This window comes from Aspergillus welwitschiae (assembly GCF_003344945.1).
Source record: "Aspergillus welwitschiae strain CBS 139.54b unplaced genomic scaffold BDQ94scaffold_1, whole genome shotgun sequence".
NCBI lineage: Eukaryota > Fungi > Ascomycota > Eurotiomycetes > Eurotiales > Aspergillaceae > Aspergillus > Aspergillus welwitschiae.
Genome location: NW_020798695.1, coordinates 2034677 through 2054831, shown reverse-complemented (window position 1 = coordinate 2054831; position 20155 = coordinate 2034677). Strand labels below are relative to the sequence as shown.

The 20155-nt window shown below is 51.9% G+C and overlaps 9 protein-coding genes across 9 annotated transcripts; 5 read left to right on the top strand and 4 right to left on the bottom strand.

The window, feature by feature from the left end:
* Positions 1 to 533: 533 nt before the first annotated feature.
* Positions 534 to 4139, top strand: BDQ94DRAFT_133605 (uncharacterized protein). The gene has a single exon (XM_026764316.1). It carries the CDS (start codon positions 546 to 548, stop codon positions 3855 to 3857), a length of 3312 nt encoding a protein of 1103 aa, XP_026632771.1. The 5' UTR covers positions 534 to 545; the 3' UTR covers positions 3858 to 4139.
* Positions 4140 to 4695: 556 nt separating this feature from the next.
* BDQ94DRAFT_8279 (AHA1 family protein) lies at positions 4696 to 6164 on the top strand. The gene is made up of 4 exons (XM_026776637.1): positions 4696 to 5021; positions 5086 to 5168; positions 5234 to 5892; positions 5953 to 6164. The coding sequence occupies exons 1-4, from the start codon at positions 4799 to 4801 to the stop codon at positions 6056 to 6058; spliced, it is 1071 nt and encodes a 356-aa protein (XP_026632770.1). The 5' UTR covers positions 4696 to 4798; the 3' UTR covers positions 6059 to 6164.
* A 193-nt stretch (positions 6165 to 6357) lies between these two features.
* lys9 (saccharopine dehydrogenase (NADP+, L-glutamate-forming)) lies at positions 6358 to 8387 on the bottom strand. The gene is made up of 7 exons (XM_026776631.1): positions 8259 to 8387; positions 8122 to 8175; positions 7738 to 8024; positions 7636 to 7674; positions 7520 to 7574; positions 6692 to 7461; positions 6358 to 6610 (listed from the first exon to the last, which is right to left on the bottom strand). Exons 1-7 carry the CDS (start codon positions 8302 to 8304, stop codon positions 6515 to 6517), a joined length of 1347 nt encoding a protein of 448 aa, XP_026632769.1. The 5' UTR covers positions 8305 to 8387; the 3' UTR covers positions 6358 to 6514.
* Positions 8388 to 8510: 123 nt separating this feature from the next.
* BDQ94DRAFT_133598 (undecaprenyl diphosphate synthase family protein) lies at positions 8511 to 10484 on the bottom strand. The gene is made up of 2 exons (XM_026764315.1): positions 9805 to 10484; positions 8511 to 9725 (listed from the first exon to the last, which is right to left on the bottom strand). The coding sequence occupies exons 1-2, from the start codon at positions 10027 to 10029 to the stop codon at positions 8754 to 8756; spliced, it is 1197 nt and encodes a 398-aa protein (XP_026632768.1). The 5' UTR covers positions 10030 to 10484; the 3' UTR covers positions 8511 to 8753.
* A 769-nt stretch (positions 10485 to 11253) lies between these two features.
* On the bottom strand, positions 11254 to 11599 carry BDQ94DRAFT_133596 (uncharacterized protein). Its single transcript, XM_026764314.1, has 2 exons — positions 11579 to 11599; positions 11254 to 11510 (listed from the first exon to the last, which is right to left on the bottom strand). Exon 2 carries the CDS (start codon positions 11461 to 11463, stop codon positions 11281 to 11283), a length of 183 nt encoding a protein of 60 aa, XP_026632767.1. The 5' UTR covers positions 11464 to 11510; positions 11579 to 11599; the 3' UTR covers positions 11254 to 11280.
* Positions 11600 to 12617: 1018 nt separating this feature from the next.
* Positions 12618 to 13611, top strand: BDQ94DRAFT_8232 (uncharacterized protein). Its single transcript, XM_026776630.1, has 2 exons — positions 12618 to 12990; positions 13051 to 13611. Exons 1-2 carry the CDS (start codon positions 12826 to 12828, stop codon positions 13567 to 13569), a joined length of 684 nt encoding a protein of 227 aa, XP_026632766.1. The 5' UTR covers positions 12618 to 12825; the 3' UTR covers positions 13570 to 13611.
* A 250-nt stretch (positions 13612 to 13861) lies between these two features.
* BDQ94DRAFT_133593 (cytochrome b-c1 complex subunit 6 family protein) lies at positions 13862 to 15461 on the top strand. Its single transcript, XM_026764313.1, has 3 exons — positions 13862 to 14359; positions 14584 to 14706; positions 14812 to 15461. Exons 1-3 carry the CDS (start codon positions 14044 to 14046, stop codon positions 14874 to 14876), a joined length of 504 nt encoding a protein of 167 aa, XP_026632765.1. The 5' UTR covers positions 13862 to 14043; the 3' UTR covers positions 14877 to 15461.
* A 49-nt stretch (positions 15462 to 15510) lies between these two features.
* BDQ94DRAFT_165414 (putative cell surface receptor/MFS transporter (FLVCR)) lies at positions 15511 to 17228 on the bottom strand (the record flags this gene model as incomplete). Its single annotated transcript, XM_026770300.1, has 4 exons — positions 15511 to 16377; positions 16466 to 16814; positions 16893 to 17005; positions 17067 to 17228. The coding sequence occupies 4 exons, from the start codon at positions 17226 to 17228 to the stop codon at positions 15511 to 15513; spliced, it is 1491 nt and encodes a 496-aa protein (XP_026632764.1).
* A 1236-nt stretch (positions 17229 to 18464) lies between these two features.
* On the top strand, positions 18465 to 20126 carry BDQ94DRAFT_165413 (uncharacterized protein; the record flags this gene model as incomplete). Its single annotated transcript, XM_026770299.1, has 1 exon — positions 18465 to 20126. The coding sequence occupies one exon, from the start codon at positions 18465 to 18467 to the stop codon at positions 20124 to 20126; it is 1662 nt and encodes a 553-aa protein (XP_026632763.1).
* Between the last annotated feature and the right edge of the window lie 29 nt (positions 20127 to 20155).

Below are 20155 nucleotides of genomic sequence, written 5' to 3'. Positions count from 1 at the left end.
GCCAGTCTCCCGCCGTAGGCTCGCCTGGAGGGGCGGCAATCGGATCATCACCAATGGCTTCTAGACAATACAATGTACCTTACAATCCTCAGGATTGGGGTCCAGTGGGCAGTGGCTCAATGAATGCTGGCCAAGCTACATATACGCCACCAAATAACATGTTGCGGATCGTCTCTCAGCCACGGTCAACCGGTCCTCACTCAGGTCTGTCTTTGTTTTTTCTTCTGTCCCTACTTCTCTGACTGCCTCATACTCCTGTACTCCTTTGCCCTTTGTAGTCTTGGAATTTCTAGCTTGCTGCATATTCTCGGTGACCAGGCAATCGAACCTAATGTGACCTTGTAGATGTATCTTTGTCGCCGCCTCCACCACCATACTCTCCGCCAAGCCAGCAACATCAGAGAGAAACTGTCAGTCAGAATACATCATCAATGGGCTCTACGTCACCCAGCATTAGCTCTTCATATAATGGGGCGGTGCGTGCAGGTGCGGATGCTCCCTCAGAGTATCGACAACGCCGTCTTCCCCGTACTCGCCCTCTGTCGATGTTCGTGGGAAGTGAGTCGAGCCATAATCGACGAGTTTCACTACCACCGCCTCCGCCGCTGCCACCAGGCCTTTCATCTAGGTCTTCATCCCAGAATAGGTCAGAGACTTATAGAGAACCTGCGTCAGTTATGGCAGGGCCAGGGCCGCACATTGTCGTCTCGCCTGATAATCTCCACTCGACACAATTGAGCGACGATAGCAACATGCTTGAGCCTACTCAACCCTTTGATACGGATCGGCCCCCAGCTGCAAGAAGGGCCGTATCTGCTGGGCCAGCCGTCAACAGTGCGAGTTCATCAAGAGCTCATAGTCAGTCTGGAGCACGATCCCCTCCGGGAACTAGTTGGGAACCGGGAATGCCCCTTCCTCCACCCCCACCAGGACCGCCGCCGGCCACAAGGTCACAGAGCGTGAATGGTCTCTCTGACTCGTCGTCATCCCGGAACTCGCAAGGTCCTGTTAGGGGTGGCAGGGCACGGCCGCCTCCGGTTTTAGGCACAAGTTTGGATAGCATTCCACCAACACCAGCTGGATGGGTCGATGAAACAATCGATGTTAAACCCAGGACAGAGAGGCAACCACTAACCATTGACACGGCAACTACATCCAATACGAACGGGCCGGAATCTCTAGAGTCGTCTCGCGGAAGTCATAATCCCAATAGTGGTGGTCTGTTTCGGAGCCCAGCTATCAAAGACCCAAATGCTAAAGGCATCCGAGAAAGGAGGATTGAACGCCGGAACAGGCAAAGCCAGGTGCTTGATAGCCTCAGTGCTGTCTCCATGAGCAGCAACCCCTGGGCTGAAGCTCTCGAACAACTAAAACCCTCCAACCTAGTCTTGGGAGAATCGAGCGTGGACACGGATAACGGCCGAAACCCGACTTCGGCCAAAGCTGCACCTCTTAGCACTCGTAGCATTTCTTCTGATGGCCCACAAATCACATCACGATCTAGGGCGTCTTCTGGAGGTCTATTTTCAAACCGGTCCTGTTCCACCCCCAAGCCTGAGCCGAGTCCTCAAGCACCGACCTCAACTTCGCGGTTTGCGCAGACGCCGCCATTTTCACCGGGCACAGAAAGGTCGTCTGCATTCCCCAAACGTACATCGCCAGCACTACCTCCCAAAGCCCTACCGACGCCCCCTCTGCAATCTGGTTCAGAAACTACACCGTCTCGGCCTGGGTCCAAAGAAGAACGACCAGTCTCACATATACTACACCTTCCAAACGAGCCTGTGACTACAGTCTCCCCCTTAGCCCCACGTCGCGTGTCGGCCCAGCAAAATCCCTCTCTCGATTCTGTCATTAAACGCGATGACGATTATGTCCGGAACGCTATACAGAGACATCGTGAGTTCATTGAGAAGGAGGCCGGCACGGTGGATGAGAAAGAAGCATTGCGGTTGTTTGCCGACTTCATCATCTCAGAGTCCCAGATCCGGCGTGAGAGGTATGCTAAAGTATGGGACCTGGATTCTTTTGATGTTGAAAGTGTACGCCGTAAATTGTTTGTCTCCCCTCCCAAACCAGCGCCGGTGCCACAGACCAGCCAGGTAGTACCCGGTCCATCTTCTAGAAGGGCGTCCAACCCTACGGCGCCTAAGCTGGACATACCCCAGGTACGTCCAGAATCGGCCTGGTGGAACAATTATCAGCCGTGCCTCTCACCAATCGCAAGTCTTGGGCTGAGTAATGACGAGATGAGCTCGAGGGGACGGGCGCCTAGTCGATGGTGGGAGTCAAAGACTGGTTCTAGCAGTGAAGGGGGGGAGCGAAGAGTGCAGAGGTCAAAGAGGGAGACCAAATATATGGGATTATCACGCGGGGCTCTGCTATGGGAGGAAAGTCAGGGCTCGTCTGACACAGGGAATGCCGGCACATCGAATGGGGGTAATCAGTACGCTGCATATGGTCCCGATGAATACCCTCCCGAAAAGGTTGGGTGGCACGAGGAGCCTGCCCTGGAAGACTACTCCAACAATGTCCGCCTCGGATCTAGTAGGCGGTTTGAAGAAGTGCAGAGGATGGATGTCTCGAGACTGATCACCTTGCCACCACCGTATCCCCGACACTATCCTGCGGTCAACAACAGCCATCCTGACCTCGTTACTTATCGCACATTGGTGCGATCAATTACAGACTTATCGGAGATCAAGACCGCCAGGCAGCGACACCAAACGGAAATGGATGGGCTGTTCCAAGATCACCAAGCACGAGTCCGAGAGGGACGTCGGCAATTCAAGGCCAACATCCAGAGTCAAATCCAACAAGGCAGTATCACCTTTGCGGAGGCGGCAGAAGCAGAGGCTGCATTGATTGTGGAGGAAAACCGGCTTGAAAGAGATCTGATAAAGGGAGGGCTGGACACATACCAAGAATCAGTATTCAAGCCGATGCGTGCGATTCTTGCAGACAGGATTGACAGGGCTACGGCGTGCATTGACGAGCTACGTGGCAGGCTGTTTGACGACGCACGATCCGAGACCCCTGACCAAACACAGGAGGAAGGGGATGAGAAGCCAGAGCTCCTGGAGAAGCTCACACAACTCAAATGGTTATTTGAAGCGCGTGAGCAATTACACCGCGAGGTATTTGATCTAATCAGCGATCGCGACGAGAAGTATAGAGCCGTGGTCCTACTACCCTATAAGCAAGCCTCCAATGAGGACAAAGTACGCGAGACCAATGAGTTCTTTGTCAAAGATGCCTTGGATCGCCGGGTGGACTACGAGGCCAATGCTTTAGCACGTCTCGAATCCTTCCTAGATGTGATCGAGGGAAATGTAGCGCGTGGGGTGGAGATACAGTTGTCAGCATTCTGGGACATTGCGCCGTCTCTGTCAGAGTTGGTGCAACAGATCCCTGAGAAACTCCGTGGATTTACGGTCCAGATTCCGGCCAACGAATACGAGGAGAACCCGAGTTACCGGGCACATCCGCTGCAGTACCTGTATACGCTGGTATCTCACGCGGAAAAATCCAGTTACCAGTATATTGAGTCGCAAATTAACCTTTTTTGCCTACTACACGAGGTTAAGTCCGCTGTTATGAGGGCCAGTTGCAACCTCATGGAGGCAGAGCGAATCCGCCTGGGCGAGTCCGAGGGCAAGGTGCAGCAGGAAATGCAGGAGACCCGTACGGACGAAGAGCGCACATTGACAAGCGATCTAAAAGACAAGGTTGCTACCGTGGAGGGCCAGTGGGCAGAGGCCCTGGGAAGTGGGATTCAGCGCCTACGCGAGCGAGTGAAAGAGCAGCTAATGGTGGAAGATGGATGGGAGGATCTGGAGCAATTGGAGCAGGCATAAATGAAGCAAAGTTGTTGTTTGTTAACGAGTGATGACTGACGAGGGGGCTATCAAGAGGTTATTTCTGCAATGTTGTTCTATGCTGTTTCCTGGTTGATGGATTGATTGATTGATTTGATTGCTGTGTCGCTAGAAGATACCCACATTCGTTTGCAGCTGCGAATCCACTTGATGATTGATTGAATGATTGGAATAAATGGAGATAACCTGGTAAGATTGTTCCTCCGCGCCGATGACCGGACGGGTAGCCACGTGACCGTTGCGGCTTCTAGAGGTTTCCTTCCGAATCCTCGAACTTTTTCCCCTTTTGCCTTTTCCTTCACTAAACCACTCGTAGTCTTATTTAATACGGACCTTCCCCCCTCCCCCTCTTCCACGGTACCATCCCTCTTTGCTCCTACTCTCCCATTGCCACCTGGGACTTGATTGATCTGTCTTTGCTCCAGCGTCTTTGAAGTGAGACGTTTTTTTCTGAGACTGTAAGTTGCCTCTGAATTTTCTTCTACCCATTCTTGCACACTCTTCTCCTTCCCAATCCTGACCAGGTTGCCCTTCTACAATGAGGGGACACTGTCTTGGAGAGGGCCATCCCATCGAATGATGAGAACTCATAGCTGGCACCAGTCAGACGGGGATGTTTTTACGAATTCATCTTCCATGCTGAGTAGCTTGCGGTCCGGGAAACGCTATCCGGATCCTGAAACGATTCCTCCACTCCTACTTGAACATTATCGCACTACGTTTTATGGCTACGAATGAATGCTAATATTGTGTGTGCGATGGTACAGAACAACAGCTTTTTTTGGCGAAAGAAGGAAGAAGAAAGACTCGGACTCGCTAAGCAAATTGACCCACTAGCGAAGTTCAGCCCCGCAATAGAGCAGCTTTTCTTTCCATCGAGATCGTTAGACCAATTGATAATAAAATAAACTACCACCATCATGGTTCTTCACAACCCCAACAACTGGCACTGGGTGAACAAGGATGCCTCCGGCTGGGCCAAGGACTACCTTAAGGAGAACCTCTCCGTCCTCTCCGTGGAGGAGAACGGAGTCTCTGCCAAGATCTCCAACCTGCTGAGCATGGATGGCGATGTAGACGTCAGTCAGAGAAAGGGCAAGGTCATCACCTTGTTCGATGTCAAAGTACAACTCGAGTATGAAGGTTCGTAATTAAGCAATGATAGTGTTTCTCTCTGTTCAGGGCACACCACTAAGACCTTTGACAGGTAAGACTACGGACGACGAGTCCGTTAGTGGAAAGATTTCCATCCCCGAGGTTGCCCATGACACCGAGGAAGATGAGTACGTCGTATGTTCCCTTTAGCCCCTCGTATTCCCATAGCTGTCCAGCCAATTAACCCCATGGCTCTTTAGTTCGAGATTGAGAACTACTCGGATTCTCCTTCCAAGCAGGCCGTGAAGGATCTGGTTCGCTCCAAGCTCGTTCCTCAGCTCAGACAGGCTTTGGCCAAGCTTGGTCCCGCCCTCATTGCTGAACACGGCAAGGACCTTCAACACGCTCCTGGTGTCAACCCTTCCAGCGGGTTCGCTGCTCCCAAGTACCACCCTCAGACTTCCAAGAAGGAATCCTCTGCTCCTACGACCACCACCACTACTACCGCGGAGAAGGTTTCGGTCAACACTACCACCGTGACCGCCTCGGACGAGTTCCGCACCACGGCTGAGGAGCTGTACAACACATTCACCGACCCCCAGCGCATTGCTGCTTTCACTCGCGGCCCCCCTCGCCAGTTTGAGGGCGCTCAGGTGGGCGGAAAGTTCGCCATCTTCGACGGCAACGTCACCGGCGAGTACATCAAGCTCGAGGCCCCTACCTTGATCCAGCAGAAGTGGCGTCTGGCCCAGTGGCCCGCCGGTCACTTCAGCACGCTGGAGATCAAGTTCGACCAGAACGATGTCGACGGCGTCACTCAGATGCGCGTGACCTGGACCGGCGTTCCTGTCGGCCAGGAGGATGTCACCAAGCAGAACTGGGATGTGTACTACGTCCGCAGCATCAAGCAGACTTTCGGGTATGTTCTAATCCCTTGTTTTGCCATTTAGCCAATTGCTTCCTCACAATGGCTTGTCAGATCTTCTTATTCTTGGAGACAGTTGCTGATGGTTGTTTTTCTTCTTCTTGGTATAGGTTTGGCACTATTCTCTGAGCGCATCCGCGAAACCATGACCATATCATGATCTAAATTCAGCACTTGGGGGGTATGAGGGCGACAAAGGATCCTGTTTGCATCCACGCGTCCTGTAGAAGACGGGGGTAGCGAACTGCTTTTTGGATTCGTACAAACTGTGTTTCTGGGAACAGGCATCTTGCGCCGACTCATCCTTACCTCTCACCTGACCTGATATAAAACTCCTCCCCTCCAAGCAATTGGGGGTATGCGTCCAACGAATGCACGATAGACAGACCATGAACATATTAGTAGATGAGACAATCACGATAGGAAGAAGATATAAATCTTTGAACTTCTACACTTCTGGTACCTGTTACATATATTACCTCCATTGTTCTTGCAAGAAATACTGCTTCAAAACCGATCTGAATTTTGATCTACCCTATTTTGTTTTCTCTAACACCCGTCTCCCAAGTCGTTAATATATCATCATAGAAGAGAATCATAAGAGAAGGACCCCTCTTTAAAGAGTCTTCTCGATCATCTCAATGCCGTAATCCTCCTTGAGGGTCTTGATCAGAGGAGCACAGATGTCCATGGTCATGGGAGCAACAACACCCTAGAGTAGCAATTACCGTTAGCAAAGCTGCCCGATACGGAACAGAAACAGCTCCAAAAGACAAAGAGAATGGGAGCATACCTTCTGGTTAATAGTACCATCCAACACCAACTTAACAGCAACACCACAAGGCACACCAACAGTCTTAGCCATAGCAGAGTACCCACCGGGGACACCATACTCGCAGAGAGTGCTAGTACGAGTCTCCTTCTGGCCATCCTTGTGCTCAATCTCGAACTTGTGCTGCAGCATGACCAGATCACGCTCACCCTCCTCATACTGCATCTTCTTCTCGAGAGTAGCGCACAGAGTATCGAGCGGGTTACCACGGGGAGTGATCTGCTCGTCACTGAAGAGGCCGATCCAGCGGAGACCGGAGATGATGCGGTCGCGGTCATCGTTGTTAGCGAAGGCCGTCTTGGAGGCGATGGCCCACTCGAGGTCCTTCTCAGCGGAAGAAGTGGCGCCGAGGATCTGCTTCGTGGCCTCCTTCCAGGCAATAGGGGTGTTGAGGTACTCGCGGCCCTCGTCGGACAGGAAGCCGATGTCAACCAGAACCTTGATCATCTCAGGGAAGCCCTGGTAACGGAGGGTGCCGCGGACGACGGTCTGGGCTTCGGGGATGTTGTAGCGCTCCCGGTAGGGGCAGGAGTCGCGGTTGGGGTAGGCGACGAAGGCAAAGCCCGGGTAGATGAAGTAGGGCTTGGCCGTGGCCATCAGGTCGGGGCCGGCGACGCTGAATTCTTGGCCGTCCTTGTAGAACTTGGCGGCGTTGCGGAGAGCAAGGAGGACACCGCGGCTGGACCAGCTGAACTTGTAGCCCAGAGGGTTGTTGGAGCATTCGGGGGCGGCTGGTTGAGGGGGGTTAGGATTGTGTGGATTATGAGGTTGGGGAGTTGGTTGACTTACGGAGGCCACCGCAGTAGCTGAGGAAAGAGGTGATCTTGCCGCCTTCGGCGTGGACCTAAGGGGTGGGTTAGGGATGGGTTAAGTGGTAGCAGTGGTATGGGTAAGTTTGGACTTACCTCGGAGATGGTCTTGACGGCGTAGAGGTGGTCAATGCCCTATTTGAAAGCTGGGTTAGTTCACTATTGAGTAAGGATTATGATTAGTATAGGTAGACATACAGGGTCCAGACCGATCTCGTTCATGACGGTGATGCCGGCCTTCTTGCACTCCTCATCCAGCTCCATCATGGCGGGGGAGACGTAGGAGGTGGTGACGACGTGCTTCTTGGTGCGGATGGCGGACTTGATGACATTGGCGTGGAAGGTGTAGGGGATCAGGGAGATGGCGAGATCGACCTGCTCCAGGGCCTTGTCAAGAGCAGCATCATCGGTGACATCAAGGGAGATGGCCTTAGTGTTCTTGAAGCCCTCGCAGAGCTTCTGAGCACTCTCGAGGGTTCTGCAAGCTGTTGGGAGTATAGTGGACGATGGTCAGCTAATGTTGGGTGCTAACCGGATAGTATAGGATAAGGGGAGAAAATCAATCAATTGAGCTGCACATACCAACGGTGACGTTAACGTCAGCCTTGCTGAGAACCTCAACGGTGGGCTTCGTGACTATCGAGACATTGTCAGTGGAATGGAATCCATCAATGACCCTCAATGCGGGGTCCGGGGGGAAGAAGAGATGGGGGACATACCGAAGCCCGAGCCCAACAGGAGAACCTTGGAACCGGCGACAGGCATGATGACAATTGAGAAGATATCAGGGTATTAAATTGGGAAAATAGGAAGAAAACAATATCAGGAGAGGAAATGAGTTGAGTCAGTGTTGCGAGTGGTTGCTTCGATTCCCCCGCCAGTGTGAGTCACGTGGGGCTGCCCACTTGGTCGGATGCGGTATCGGAGGCTGCGATAGCGGACACTCTATTTTATCTGATTATTTTACATGATCCGTGATTCCTCGAGGTGGAGATGCTGTCCCATATAATTATGTGCGCTGCCTGCATCTATATAAGCTCATGGAAACCCTCTTCTTTTCACCTTTCAGCTCATTGGCATAAATTCTAGATGACAAATGGGGGAATATTCGTCGATGCACCCAAGGATGACTCCAAAACTCCCAATGATGGATGCCAGACTGGTAACCCAGTCCATGTATACAATAGAGAAAAGAATTAAGGGAACACAACCATCTACAGATCTTTAACCTTGCCATTAGTTTCCTCCGCAGAGTCAGATGTTTCGCCGTCGAAGTTCCCCTCTGCATCCGGGTTCTTCTTTGACTTGGAGATTCGACGCTGCCATCTCAGCATCACGGGCAGGAACTGCCAAAGGTCAAAGTCCGGCCACAGGACATCAAGGAAGACGATCTCCGTATCCTCGTGGCATTGCCAAAGCATGAAGTCACTCAAGCGCTCAACTCCAGATGTCCGGACCAGCAGATCTAAAGGGGGATTGTCATGGGTGAATAGATGTTCTGACAACGTCTGACGCGTGATCGTCTCGGGGGACATAAAGACGAGACTCTCTTTCCCGACGGCGGGCTCCGTTGCTGGGGCTTTCCCACTGGCAGCATCTTGTTGACCGGCGAGATGGAGAGTCGACGAGGAAGAGAACGAAGATCCATTTTCATAGACTCCGTTCGGTGTCTTGTGCTTCGTCGTTTCGCCGTCTCCTGATGACTCTGATGCCGCCTCCGAGTCACTCGGTACCTCTTCTCCTTTCGAAACCTGCGCCTGTGCTCGGATGTTTTGTGTAATGTGGGATTCTGAGAAGGGCGTCCTCGAGGAGATGGACGACGGACGAGTCGACGGAAGAGGCTGGCTGTACTCAGCCACGGTATCTCGAACAGCCGTGGTAATCTCATCGCGCGATGTGTACGGGAAACAGATGTTCAATACGCAGTCACCGTTGTTACTGGTCATTTCGACGGCCCGGTTCACTGCAGCAAGAACATCCGGCCTGAGCAAGTCCAGCCGACCCAATATCCGCACCTTGGCCCCGTAGCGATCCAGAATCTCACCGTGCTGAGCCATCTGCGACAACTTCACCCTGGCCATCTCCATCAATGCATCCACCTCGAATTTGGAGCGTTTGAAGTTTTCGATGCTGAAGGCGTAGATTGTAACCACTTTGACGCCACTCTTGTAACAGACTTCGAGAATCTAAATCATCGGTATAAGTCAGCAGCTGATATTGGCGGAAGGCAAAAGTTATCCATGAACCGAACTCCATCGGACTCACCCTTGCCAAAGCCTCAAACCCCATGTTGTGTCCTTCTACGGTTTCAATCCCGTGCGTTCGGGCAAATCTCCGGTTACCATCCATGACAAAGGCAATATGTTGTGGAACTGGACCCTGACGGATTGCTCCAACCAAGAGGTCCCGGAGTTGGCCAATGGCAAACTCGATTGGCGGCGAAGCAAGGAGCCATTTCCGGAACCTCGACAAGTGTATCGATGTCGACATTTTGGCTGATTATGCGTATATTTCAAAGTATGACAAGCTTTTCCGACTCGAAAAGGGCTGAATTGTGGAAGGCTGCGAAAGATGCGGAGGACGTTTCACGATGCAAGACGGGGGGTGTCCGTGTAGTGCAGGGGCGATGCACCAGGCAGTATCTCGATATCCTGACAAGTGAGCTCAAGCAGCCGCACCCTAGCAAACTGGAGAGCAGATATGAAAGAGATGACGGCCACCAGAGGTATAGTGAGGGTAATGTAAGCTTGGGGATGTGCCCGGTAGGGCCGTGCTCATCAGGCTACACTGTTCTTTTTTTATTCGCGTTGGATCGTCTCCCGGGGGTAACGGGGATCGTCGGTTTCGGCGGACCCTCAAGGAGCGACAGAACACCGCAAAATGGTCCAAGAGGTAATTGAAGTCGCAGAAAGCGGTGACAACGAGCGAAGAGGCAAAGGAAATAGCGCAGAAGGGGGAAACGTAACCTGGATGGAAGACGGGGTGGGTCGGCCGTGACTTTGATCGGACGGTTTTCTCCACGTGTAAATACTAAATACCCAATAACAGCGCTCAACGTAACCGCGCCTTCGAGGCCCCCCAGCCTGGCCCGGCCATGCCTGAGGATGCCTTTTGCTGCCTCAACGGCCATCCTGACCTCCCGAACGGTCAGAAAGAAAAGTCATCTGAGAAGCCTTTGTAGAGAAACGGTGCTGAAACTTCACAGCGACACGCGGGGAAGATTCTCCTGGGCCACATGCAGCCACTTTGCCTTGTCAGCTGACAAGCTTTTGATTAAACCGAGCAGCCGCCATCGCTTTGTGATCTTGCATGACAGCCACGTTGGCAGATATCAGGACAGAAAGTGTATCCCGATGATTCTGGCCAGATCTAAGTAACTTTGGCAGCAGGCATGGGTGGCTCTCGTCCTTATCACCGTCTGTTTGAGGACATCTCTCAGAACAAGATTAGCTTTGTACATTAGCGTCACCCAATCTCATCTCTAACTGTTACCATTTTGATGCAAGGAGTCAGTCAAGCTCTCCCATATGATCGAACTTAGTATGGGGCTTCCATTGAATGTCGAGTCATTCTATGTTGCCCGATAGGATTGTTCGCGAATAGTTGTGGCTTATAAGTACGTTGGAAGCATAGGTCTATACCTGGAAAGACACAAAGAGTTGGTGCAGAACTGTTAAGCTACTTAATCCAAAAAACAGTATCTCCGAAGATTTAGCTAGCTAGTAGATATTCAGGTAGTAACTATATCTGACGGTGCCGATAGTGCCCATGCGTCCAACCACCGAATAGTCTTCCGCCTCTGAAAGCACGAGAGGTCCGTGTTATCTGCCCAGAAACGCGCTCCCTAATAACACTTTGATTCAAAAATCCATGTCCATATCCCTGAATGCTGCATGATTGTGCTTGAATATTGCTGCAAACCATCGACAGTCGAGGTCCGTGGACGTCGGCACGAGGATAGAGTATGCGGGCTTCCATCCACAGAAATGGGATATTTATTAGCTTAATCATCCTGTTGGGTGCTAATTCCTAGACTGACATCCACTCTGCAATTCATCCAATCGCAATATAGGCACTATATCGCATGCGAGAACGATTGGATTTCCGAACGAGGGGGTACAGGAAGTATGCGAGTAGCGGGCGCAGTAGTCCCTAGTTAGTCCATCCATGGTTAGAATAAGATAAGGCCGGGAAGACGGAAGCCCAATCTGGCCTGATAATGATCGCAATTTGGATATTCGGATTCTCCTGTTTTCCCAATCTTCCCTGATAGATTCGGGGCCGAGATGATGGCGACTGCATGTCCGGCATGTTGAGGAAAATCCCAAGCTGGCCAGCCGTTCGAACCGAGACACCTTGATTGTTAGAAGTTGGAGAGTTGGAAAAGCTTCCCCGCCTGACGGCCGCCCCGCGGACTGCTGCGTCTCCCGCCTTCGGGCTTCACTGGCTCGCTTTCCCTTCAGGAATCCCTGGGCATCGTTGAAAACCCCTAGGAGGTCTGTTTTCTCATCGAATATTATTACCACACAAATAGAAGAAAAGATAACACTCAACTTATTTGTCGTTTACGGAAGTGGTCCGCTGCAGCTACTAGCTATCGCCTCATTTCCCGTCAGTGCCACTTTCGGGTGCTTCGCCATCAACGAACTGTGATCTTGAATACCACATCTGCCAATCTTTTTGCCTGGTATCTCTCTATCAACGATCGGAAAACATTCACCAACCCTTGGAGAATCTTCATCATCTCCGTTCTGCCAAGCAGTCCTGGATCGTCTCACCTGAAACTGGACCTTGGTACTACCCATTGGTGGATTGTTTCAGCCAATGTTATCCTGTCTTCATCCTGCACTTTGAATTCATCCCTCCAGTAACTCAACCTCGAACGATATAATATCTGGATTCCACGATATTTAGCCTGCATCCCGGCGCAGTCTGCACTCAGCCACACAGACCACGTTCTCTATTGTGGCTTTGACAACATGTCGATCAAGTATGTAGATGTTCCCCACCATGCCCAGTTGAGCTACTTTGATTATTGTTCTGCATGCGTCTAGTATTGATCTTTTTTACTTCATCACTTCATCACCTCTGATTTATTACCTCTGTTATGCTGTGTCAGAAGGATTAGCTTCCTTCTCCCTTGACTCTCTTGCATCATCCCATGACACCCTTGCATGCGCACTTCTCAGTCAGAACACCTGCGATGTATACTTCTTTCAAGCCAAAATGGTGGTAGTTCGCTGAGAAATTCATGCTAATTATAATACCCAACATAACAGCTGGGTGATGCTGCAAGGCCCCGAAGGCTTTGTTCGACTACCCAATGAGCATCATTTGTTCGCCTCTCCTCCGCGGACCACTCTGTCTCTGCAGCCCCTAGGCTCTACCGCCAGCAAGGATTCCTTTTCCAAGCAAAGCAATGCTGGCCGAGTCTACCTGACAAATCAGAGGGTACTGTCTTGCTTCTGGACCCTATCATCTGACAAATTCTCGTTAACATAAGAATGTCAGATCGTTTACATTCCCGCGCAACAAACGAAAGAGTTTCAATCGTTTTCCGCACCATTACTTAATGTCCATGACGCCCATGTCACTGCACCCTTCTTTGGGCCCAATGCATGGATTGCTCTGGTCCAGCCGGTATCTGGAGGAGGCATCCCTGCGTCTTTGCCTGCTGTGCAGCTCAAGGTGACATTCAAAGAAGGAGGGGCGTTCGATTTTCATAACAATTTTGAAAGAATCAAGGAGCGTCTACAACAGGCTGTCGAGAATACGCAGGCGAGCAGTCGAGGTGCCCAAAATGTTGACATGTCTGCAATCCATCTCGACGAGCTACCTGCGTACACCGGGCCATCGGGTGGCACATCTGGGGCTGTCCACAGCACTGCACAGGAACCTGTGAGTTCACAGTCTCATCACACAGGGCCAGAGGCGGGTTCGGAGCCAATGGAGCCCCCACCGGATTATGAAGAGGTGCAGCAGCAAAGTGTGGTGGATGCATTCGAAGAGAGACTGCGTCTAGGCAATTAAAGCCAGGGCTGGTGCGTTCTTCCATGCTTTCTTCCATGACTAGATAGTCTCCAATTTCCTTCCACACATATTCCAGCGAGAGCTTCAAGCCCAAGCGGCCTTTTTAATATTTCTCCTGTATACTACTTGAAATTCTATTATTGAAATGCAGTGCATCACAAATAGTAAAACCCATAGTTCAGAATAACAACAACGGAACGGCACGATCATTAATTAATTAATTAATTTGATAGAGTAAGAAAACGAGATATTACCGCATTAGTCACGGCCGACCCGAGCGGCCAATCACGTGTACGATAATTGCGACCATCGCCCGGCGGCCGGGGTGTTCCGATTTTCCAGGGCCGGCAGAAACCAGCAACGCCAAAGCTTCGAGTTCGTTAAAACCAACCCCATCCTCAATTACCGCGACATCCACCGCCCACACCCCCCTCTCGCCCTCTTCTCCCAATTGAAACCACTTTCAAAGACAAGATGGGTCTCTCCGACTTCTTCTCCGACGTTATGTCCTCCTTCGGCTTCCCCGAGGCTCAGGCTGAGGCTCCCGCCGAGGAGACCACCACCACCACCCCCAGCCAGGAGACCGAGGCTGAGGAGAAGCCCGCCGTGAACAACGAGGAGGAGGCCGCTCCTGCCGCTGAGGAGAGCACCGAGGAGTCTGCTGAGGAGACCCCCGCTGAGGAGGAGTCCGCCGAGGAGGAGCCCGCTGAGGAGGAGGAAGAAGAGGAGGAAGAGGAAGAGGAAGAGGAGGAGGAGGAGCCTGAGGACATCAAGCCCCAGCTTGAGGAGGGTAAGTTTACTGCCAGTCTCATATCTCACTTGTTCAGTGCACTTTCCTTGGGGGAAAGTTCCTTCCAGACGGACAATGTGACAACATGATGGGTAGTCGGTCAGAAGGATGCACGCTGACCGACCCTCACGTCATGCGATTCTGAGCCATTGACTCTGAACAACTCATCCCATGGCAAACAAACTCATCAATTCGAACATTCACTGATCAATTATTTCTTTCAGAGTGCGCCAACTCTTCCCAGTGCGCCCCCTACAAGCACCACTTCGATGAGTGCGTCGAGCGCGTAACCCAGCAGCAGGAGGACCCCGACTACAAGGGCCCCAAGGAGGACTGCGTTGAGGAGTGTAAGTTCACCAGCACACCATGACATTTTCATTCTCGACACGACACGATATCGCAATCATACAATTGATAACGAAATCGATAAACTAACACACCATTCCTCTTAGTCTTCCACCTCACCCACTGCGCTACCCAGTGCGCCGCCCCCAAGCTCTGGAAGGCCCTCAAATAAACGAATCAAATCACTCTCGATCGATCGATAGATAAAGACGTTTTTTTCCCTTACTTCCTCCACCCTACTCCGCGAGTCGCGTTTCCCTTTTTGCTCGACCAAGCATGATAAGCTAGAATGGATCCTCACCCGCGACGAAGGAAGACCAGAAAGGCGTATTACGATCGATCCCCTTGATTTGATTTATAATGATGGCCATGCGGGCCTGCCGTTGATGAAGATCAAAAAAGAAAGGAACATCCAGTGTTGTCTCGGCCGCTGCCCGCCCTCGACGATACGGGTTGCGAGTCGGTGATGATGCATGCTGTTGTTACTTTATCTCTATGAAAGATGGATGGCATGGAATATGGAAATGGTTAAGAAGGGGGGCGGTCGCCTTCAACTGTGTATGTACAGATAGCTGGTCTCTGCCTTGTTTGAAACTTGTGCTTTTATTATTATTTTTTATTTCCTTTTGTTTTTAGATGAATGTCATTTTGTCCTAGACTCTGCTCGGTATTTTCTTTTTGTCTCGGGCATCATATGATCTTTATTTACACATCACAGGTTAGGCACAACAGAGGTCCTGCTATAGACAAATTCGATGGACATGGTTTCCAATACCCCGGGTATCACATTCCTGTACACACTGACTTCAGGTATCTCCAGATCTCTTCCTCCACGCCACACTCAACCCAAAGAATCCTTTTTTGTCATCCTCTCCAACTCCAGCTCTACGTTCCTCATCGCCCTGTTCCTCACCCGCCTCCTCCTGGCCCAGCTCCACGCCTCGATCAACATCCAATCTCCGTCTCCTTACATCGCGTCCAAAACAGCCAATACACAACGGCCACGGCGCCGCGACAGCCGCCACGACAGCAGAGAAAATCAACGCGTTCTGCATATTGGCCGGCGGGTTAGCGTCCTCTCCGGCCTTCAATGCATCCTGAACTAGAATGAATATGGCGCCCAGCAACTGCCCACCCGTCCAGCAGATAGTGCTTCCAATCTCCGGGGAGAAGGGATACGTGATTTCGACCAGGTACTCCAGAACGACAGGAAGGAGGGCGAAGGAGGAAGCTCCGAGGAGGGAGCACACGACATACGATGGTGCGATGCCGGCGGAGCTGGGCGGGGCAAATATCAGGGCAATGTAGGTGATTGCTACGATAGGGACAAGTGTGCGGATGGTGGCGAGGTAGTGCTTATAGCGGTCTGTGAGGGGAGAGATGATGGCTGAGGCTATGAGCCCAACAATGATCAGAAGGCCTCCTGCAATGCCGGCTTCGGTTTCGGTGTATGAGTAGGGTTCGAGGATTTGGTTGAGCAGCGAGGAGATGCTGTTAAAGAAACCAACGTATATGGAAAAAGGAATCAGGATCAGGTAGAACTCGAGGGTTCTGAGGAGTTGGGTTATGGCCGGGAGGAGAGGTGTGGAGGCGTTGGTGCTCGCAGAAGAAGCGCTTGGAGGCGTTGGGGGCTTGGAGGGAATGAAAAATGAAGGGAGTGCTGCTATCGTTGCCTTTTGGGTTGTTAGTTGGTGAGTGGGACAGGTTGTGGCCGGCTTGGCTTAGTCTATCTATGTGTGGAGGGATCTAAGGAAGGCTTACGATGACAGAGATATACAGAACCATGTTCGGGACTTCGCTTGGCTTGGTCGCCCAGAAAGAGTCGATCAGCTCTCCCAATGCTGCACCCAACGGATTGGCAAGGGTGGCTACGGCCGTTGCGCTGGTCCGGCCCTGGTCAGAGAACCAGAGGTCGCTGTATCGCGTTGGAGCGCTCAAACAGAATGGCTGCGCCAGTCCGATGAGGATCTGTCCGAACATGGCAACACCGAAGATGCCTCCTTTCGCTTTGGTTCCTGCATATCGAATCCAGTTGCCGACGAGGAGGAGGGTTGAGGTGGTGATGATGGCGGGCTTAGGGCCACCTTTATTGAGAGTGAAGATCACTACGCTGAGAGCAAGAATGAGCGTGAATTCCAGTCGCTTCCAAGCACCGCAGACAGTTGGAAATATTCAGGGCTAAACTCACGGGCTGGCAACACAAAAAGCGAAGAGGTAACCAGTGCTCATCCAATTGATGGCGCTCTCAGAAACGCGGAAATGCTCAGCCGCAGTAGTCGATATCGAGGAAAATGTTAACCACTAGACGATGGCTGGTATCAGAAGAGTGCACATTCTTAGAGGCGGCAGAGAGGAAACCTACATCCCAACTAACGACAATGTTCAACAGCACCAACTGGGCCAATCCCCAGAACCGCCGCTTGTAGACCTTGTAGACAGGGCCCGACGGAGGCAGCTCTGCTGGCGCTGCAGTGGCAGAGCCATGATGCATGCCTGCTGAATCCTGGGGTGCTCTGGAGTCCATGAGAGACAACAAGCAGCCGGTGGGTTGCGTGACCAGCTGGCGAGGAGCGGAGCATTAAATGAGGGGAAAGGTAATTAAATCAATTTCACCGCAACCAACGAACGGATCGCGCCGTGGCTTTAGTATTATCCTAGCCTCTTGCCGAGACACGATGGCGTCCATAGATAAGACGATTTGTGAAGCGGTCCGAGGTTGGGTTGCACTGCTCCTTCATTTTTGGGAAGGAGGTCGAATTGTCTCATGATGGCCGGTTTCATCGTGTTCTGGTCTCGACGATCCGACCTCGGCTGAACCCCAACCTTGGTCAGGGGGTGTCATTGTTGGCAGCTGAAGTGAATGCATTGCCGGAGAGCTGCGTGATATTGCACATTCTTCATTTGTCAACTGCGAGATGAATCTTGCTTTAGCCAAACTTCCCATTGCAACAACCATAGTCAACGCGACCAAATCGACACATGCGGTGGGGGAAGAAGTCGCACCTCCGCCCGATATCAGATCAACCAAGCCATCCCAGAAGTGAGAGGAGAATAGGGACAACAGGCTATATTTTGCGTTGGTATAGTCCCTCTGCACTGACAGATCATGATCATCTATTACCAAGCTAGTGGGTAGTTTTGATATCCGACCGCATAAGATCCCCAAGTGGTTCGTAGGATTGAGCTGGAGTGGAGCAGCCCCGTTGATGTTTCACTCCAATTCCGGGGTTGGCGCTCGGATCTAATCATAATCTTCTAATCTCATCGCTCACGCACGTTCCCACAGCCAGTACAGTGGTTTCGTCCATCGACTGTCATGACAATGGCTCAATATGGATGCAACTTTGTAGAGAAGCAATTCCAGGAAGTTGACGTGAGTTGAGGTGAGGACAAACTGGGGGAGCAGAGGCGACAATCCTATCCATCCCCGTTTTCCCTTTTCACCTCAGCTTCATCACATTCCTCTCTCGGAGAATCTTCCAAACATCTGCGCCCCATCAGTGGCACCACATGCTTTTGATTCTGTCACTCAATCGGTCAAGCTTCTCCCATGATCGTCTAGGTACTATACACAAGATCATGCCTTCTCCATTCTGCTGTGCACTTTCCTCCAGGACTGCACAATCTAGGGAAGGTGCAATGGACAGATACTCTTTCCAAGGACTCTCGAGTCCTTGTGGCATGTTCTCTAGTTCAACCTCATATCCCTTTCCTGTCGATGCGAGCCTAATACACAAAGCAACCCGCTTGTATGGAAATCATGGATACGCAGTGTCAGAACGCCCCAGTCGCTCAACATGGCTCGTCCGACGAAGATGAACTCTCGGCAACGGAGGTGGAACCTTTGGGAGAAGCTACACCACTAGGCAAAGCGACCTTGTCAGAATCTGTGATGAGCGAGGAGAGCTCCATCTTCAACGCCCTAAGGACAGACTCTGGCACTGAAGACCTCGGCTCGAAGTTTGGCTCAGCATGTCAATCTCGTGGCAACTTGGATAGCAGGATAGTTGCCAATATGGCCATGTTTGTGCCCCTTGCGCCAGAAGCAATGGTCCCTTCCCAGCGGGCGAACCGTGAGCCAAAATACTGCCCAGAACAAACCACTCAACCCCCTGGTTGGCATCCTCAGTTATCCTTGGACAACCGTGTGCTATCTACAGATGAAGGGAAGGCGGTTGTAGCCTCACCTCCAGACGAATCGTTGAAGCAGAACCTGCTCGACGCGTTGCACCTTAGGAAGGCAGTTAGTCTCAACGATGCAGATGATACTTCGAGAACGTTCAAGTGGCCCGGTAGTCTTGACTCGCCGGTCAGCCCTGCACTTCCCACTTATCCTCCACCAGTAAGAGCGCCCACGCCCCCTGGGCTTCCTTCATTCGGGACTCGAGAAGCTGTCTACTATACTGCTCAGTTCCCCGTCCGCTCTGCTACCACCAGTGGGCGAGCGCAGCAGTCCAGTACAAGCCCGCCTAGGCGTGCGGGCAGGCGTGTTGCTGATGGCTCTAGAACTGCATCCTACGGGGGGATGCTACGGCGGCTACTCAGCTTCTCATCGTCTCCCCCGCCACAGCCTAGGCGACAGACATATACCGTGGCAAGAGCCGAAGATGGTACTGCGGTTCAAGGCCGCTTCCCTTATAGACAGAGTGGTCATGGGATGAATTTGGCTAGGCGATTGGAAGACCATCCATTTCACCGAACTGCCATTTCAGCTACTTGCGAAGATGGTTTAGAGATTGATAGCAGTGCTACACAAGACGGACAAATCAACAGAGGGCTCCCAGACACGAAACAAGATCAGGCCGACAGCATTGATTCTGTAAACACAGGCACAGGCAGTCGCATGCAGAGACATCGCCCGCAGATAGGCCTAAATAGCTTATTACCGTTGCCTCACCCAGTTCTCGCAAACCCTTCTCAACGGCCGGCCTCGGCAAATGGTTCTCTTCCTACATGTAGGGTTGACTCATTTTACACCTGTGCTTCTCGTTCGCAAATGCCTGGCATACCCAGGCACATGGGAAGCCTCGATGCCCAAGGCACTGAGATCGTGGGAGATTCTGCGGCATGCTACCTTGCGCCCACGGAGTCACCACCCGTCTTTACGGCACAGGAAGAAAGTGAGTCCACCAACATTAACTCGGGTCCTTGGCTACGATCGCTGCGTGGCGTCAGTTTTTGGTTGTCCTGCTGCATGGGGGCTCGTGATGAGCAAAACGCCGCCATTCACTCCAACACGACTTCCAATGACACATACGCCACCGCGAGGAGCCACCTTTCATCTAATGCAGCTGAACACTCGCACCCCAATGCCCCTCGAGATCACGCACAGAGCCTACAAAAGTGGTTCTCTGGAGCTTGGAGGTCGCTCCAAACGTTTCCTTTTCGCAGCTCTCCAGCCACAAGCCCGATGTCGGCCTGATTCATATACCAATGATTGCTTGGACCATA

What these genes read in the sequence shown, in the direction of transcription:
- BDQ94DRAFT_133598 (XM_026764315.1), bottom strand. Translation starts at nt 10,029, where the DNA reads ATGTCGACATCGATACACTTGTCGAGGTTCCGGAAATGGCTCCTTGCT. An exon ending in GGTTTGAGGCTTTGGCAAGG is followed by an intron (nt 9,726 to 9,804) that starts GTGAGTCCGATG and finishes CCGATGATTTAG; the next exon opens with ATTCTCGAAGTCTGTTACAA.
- lys9 (XM_026776631.1), bottom strand. Translation starts at nt 8,304, where the DNA reads ATGCCTGTCGCCGGTTCCAAGGTTCTCCTGTTGGGCTCGGGCTTCG. An exon ending in CCTGTTGGGCTCGGGCTTCG is followed by an intron (nt 8,176 to 8,258) that starts GTATGTCCCCCA and finishes ATGTCTCGATAG; the next exon opens with TCACGAAGCCCACCGTTGAG. An exon ending in CCGTCAAGACCATCTCCGAG is followed by an intron (nt 7,575 to 7,635) that starts GTAAGTCCAAAC and finishes CCCACCCCTTAG; the next exon opens with GTCCACGCCGAAGGCGGCAA.
- BDQ94DRAFT_8232 (XM_026776630.1), top strand. Translation starts at nt 12,826, where the DNA reads ATGCTGCAAGGCCCCGAAGGCTTTGTTCGACTACCCAATGAGCATCAT. An exon ending in TCTACCTGACAAATCAGAGG is followed by an intron (nt 12,991 to 13,050) that starts GTACTGTCTTGC and finishes TAAGAATGTCAG; the next exon opens with ATCGTTTACATTCCCGCGCA.
- BDQ94DRAFT_133596 (XM_026764314.1), bottom strand. Translation starts at nt 11,463, where the DNA reads ATGGTTTGCAGCAATATTCAAGCACAATCATGCAGCATTCAGGGATAT.
- BDQ94DRAFT_133593 (XM_026764313.1), top strand. Translation starts at nt 14,044, where the DNA reads ATGGGTCTCTCCGACTTCTTCTCCGACGTTATGTCCTCCTTCGGCTTC. An exon ending in CAAGCCCCAGCTTGAGGAGG is followed by an intron (nt 14,360 to 14,583) that starts GTAAGTTTACTG and finishes TATTTCTTTCAG; the next exon opens with AGTGCGCCAACTCTTCCCAG. An exon ending in GGAGGACTGCGTTGAGGAGT is followed by an intron (nt 14,707 to 14,811) that starts GTAAGTTCACCA and finishes CATTCCTCTTAG; the next exon opens with TCTTCCACCTCACCCACTGC.
- BDQ94DRAFT_8279 (XM_026776637.1), top strand. Translation starts at nt 4,799, where the DNA reads ATGGTTCTTCACAACCCCAACAACTGGCACTGGGTGAACAAGGATGCC. An exon ending in AGTACAACTCGAGTATGAAG is followed by an intron (nt 5,022 to 5,085) that starts GTTCGTAATTAA and finishes GACCTTTGACAG; the next exon opens with GTAAGACTACGGACGACGAG. An exon ending in CCGAGGAAGATGAGTACGTC is followed by an intron (nt 5,169 to 5,233) that starts GTATGTTCCCTT and finishes ATGGCTCTTTAG; the next exon opens with TTCGAGATTGAGAACTACTC.
- BDQ94DRAFT_133605 (XM_026764316.1), top strand. Translation starts at nt 546, where the DNA reads ATGTTCGTGGGAAGTGAGTCGAGCCATAATCGACGAGTTTCACTACCA.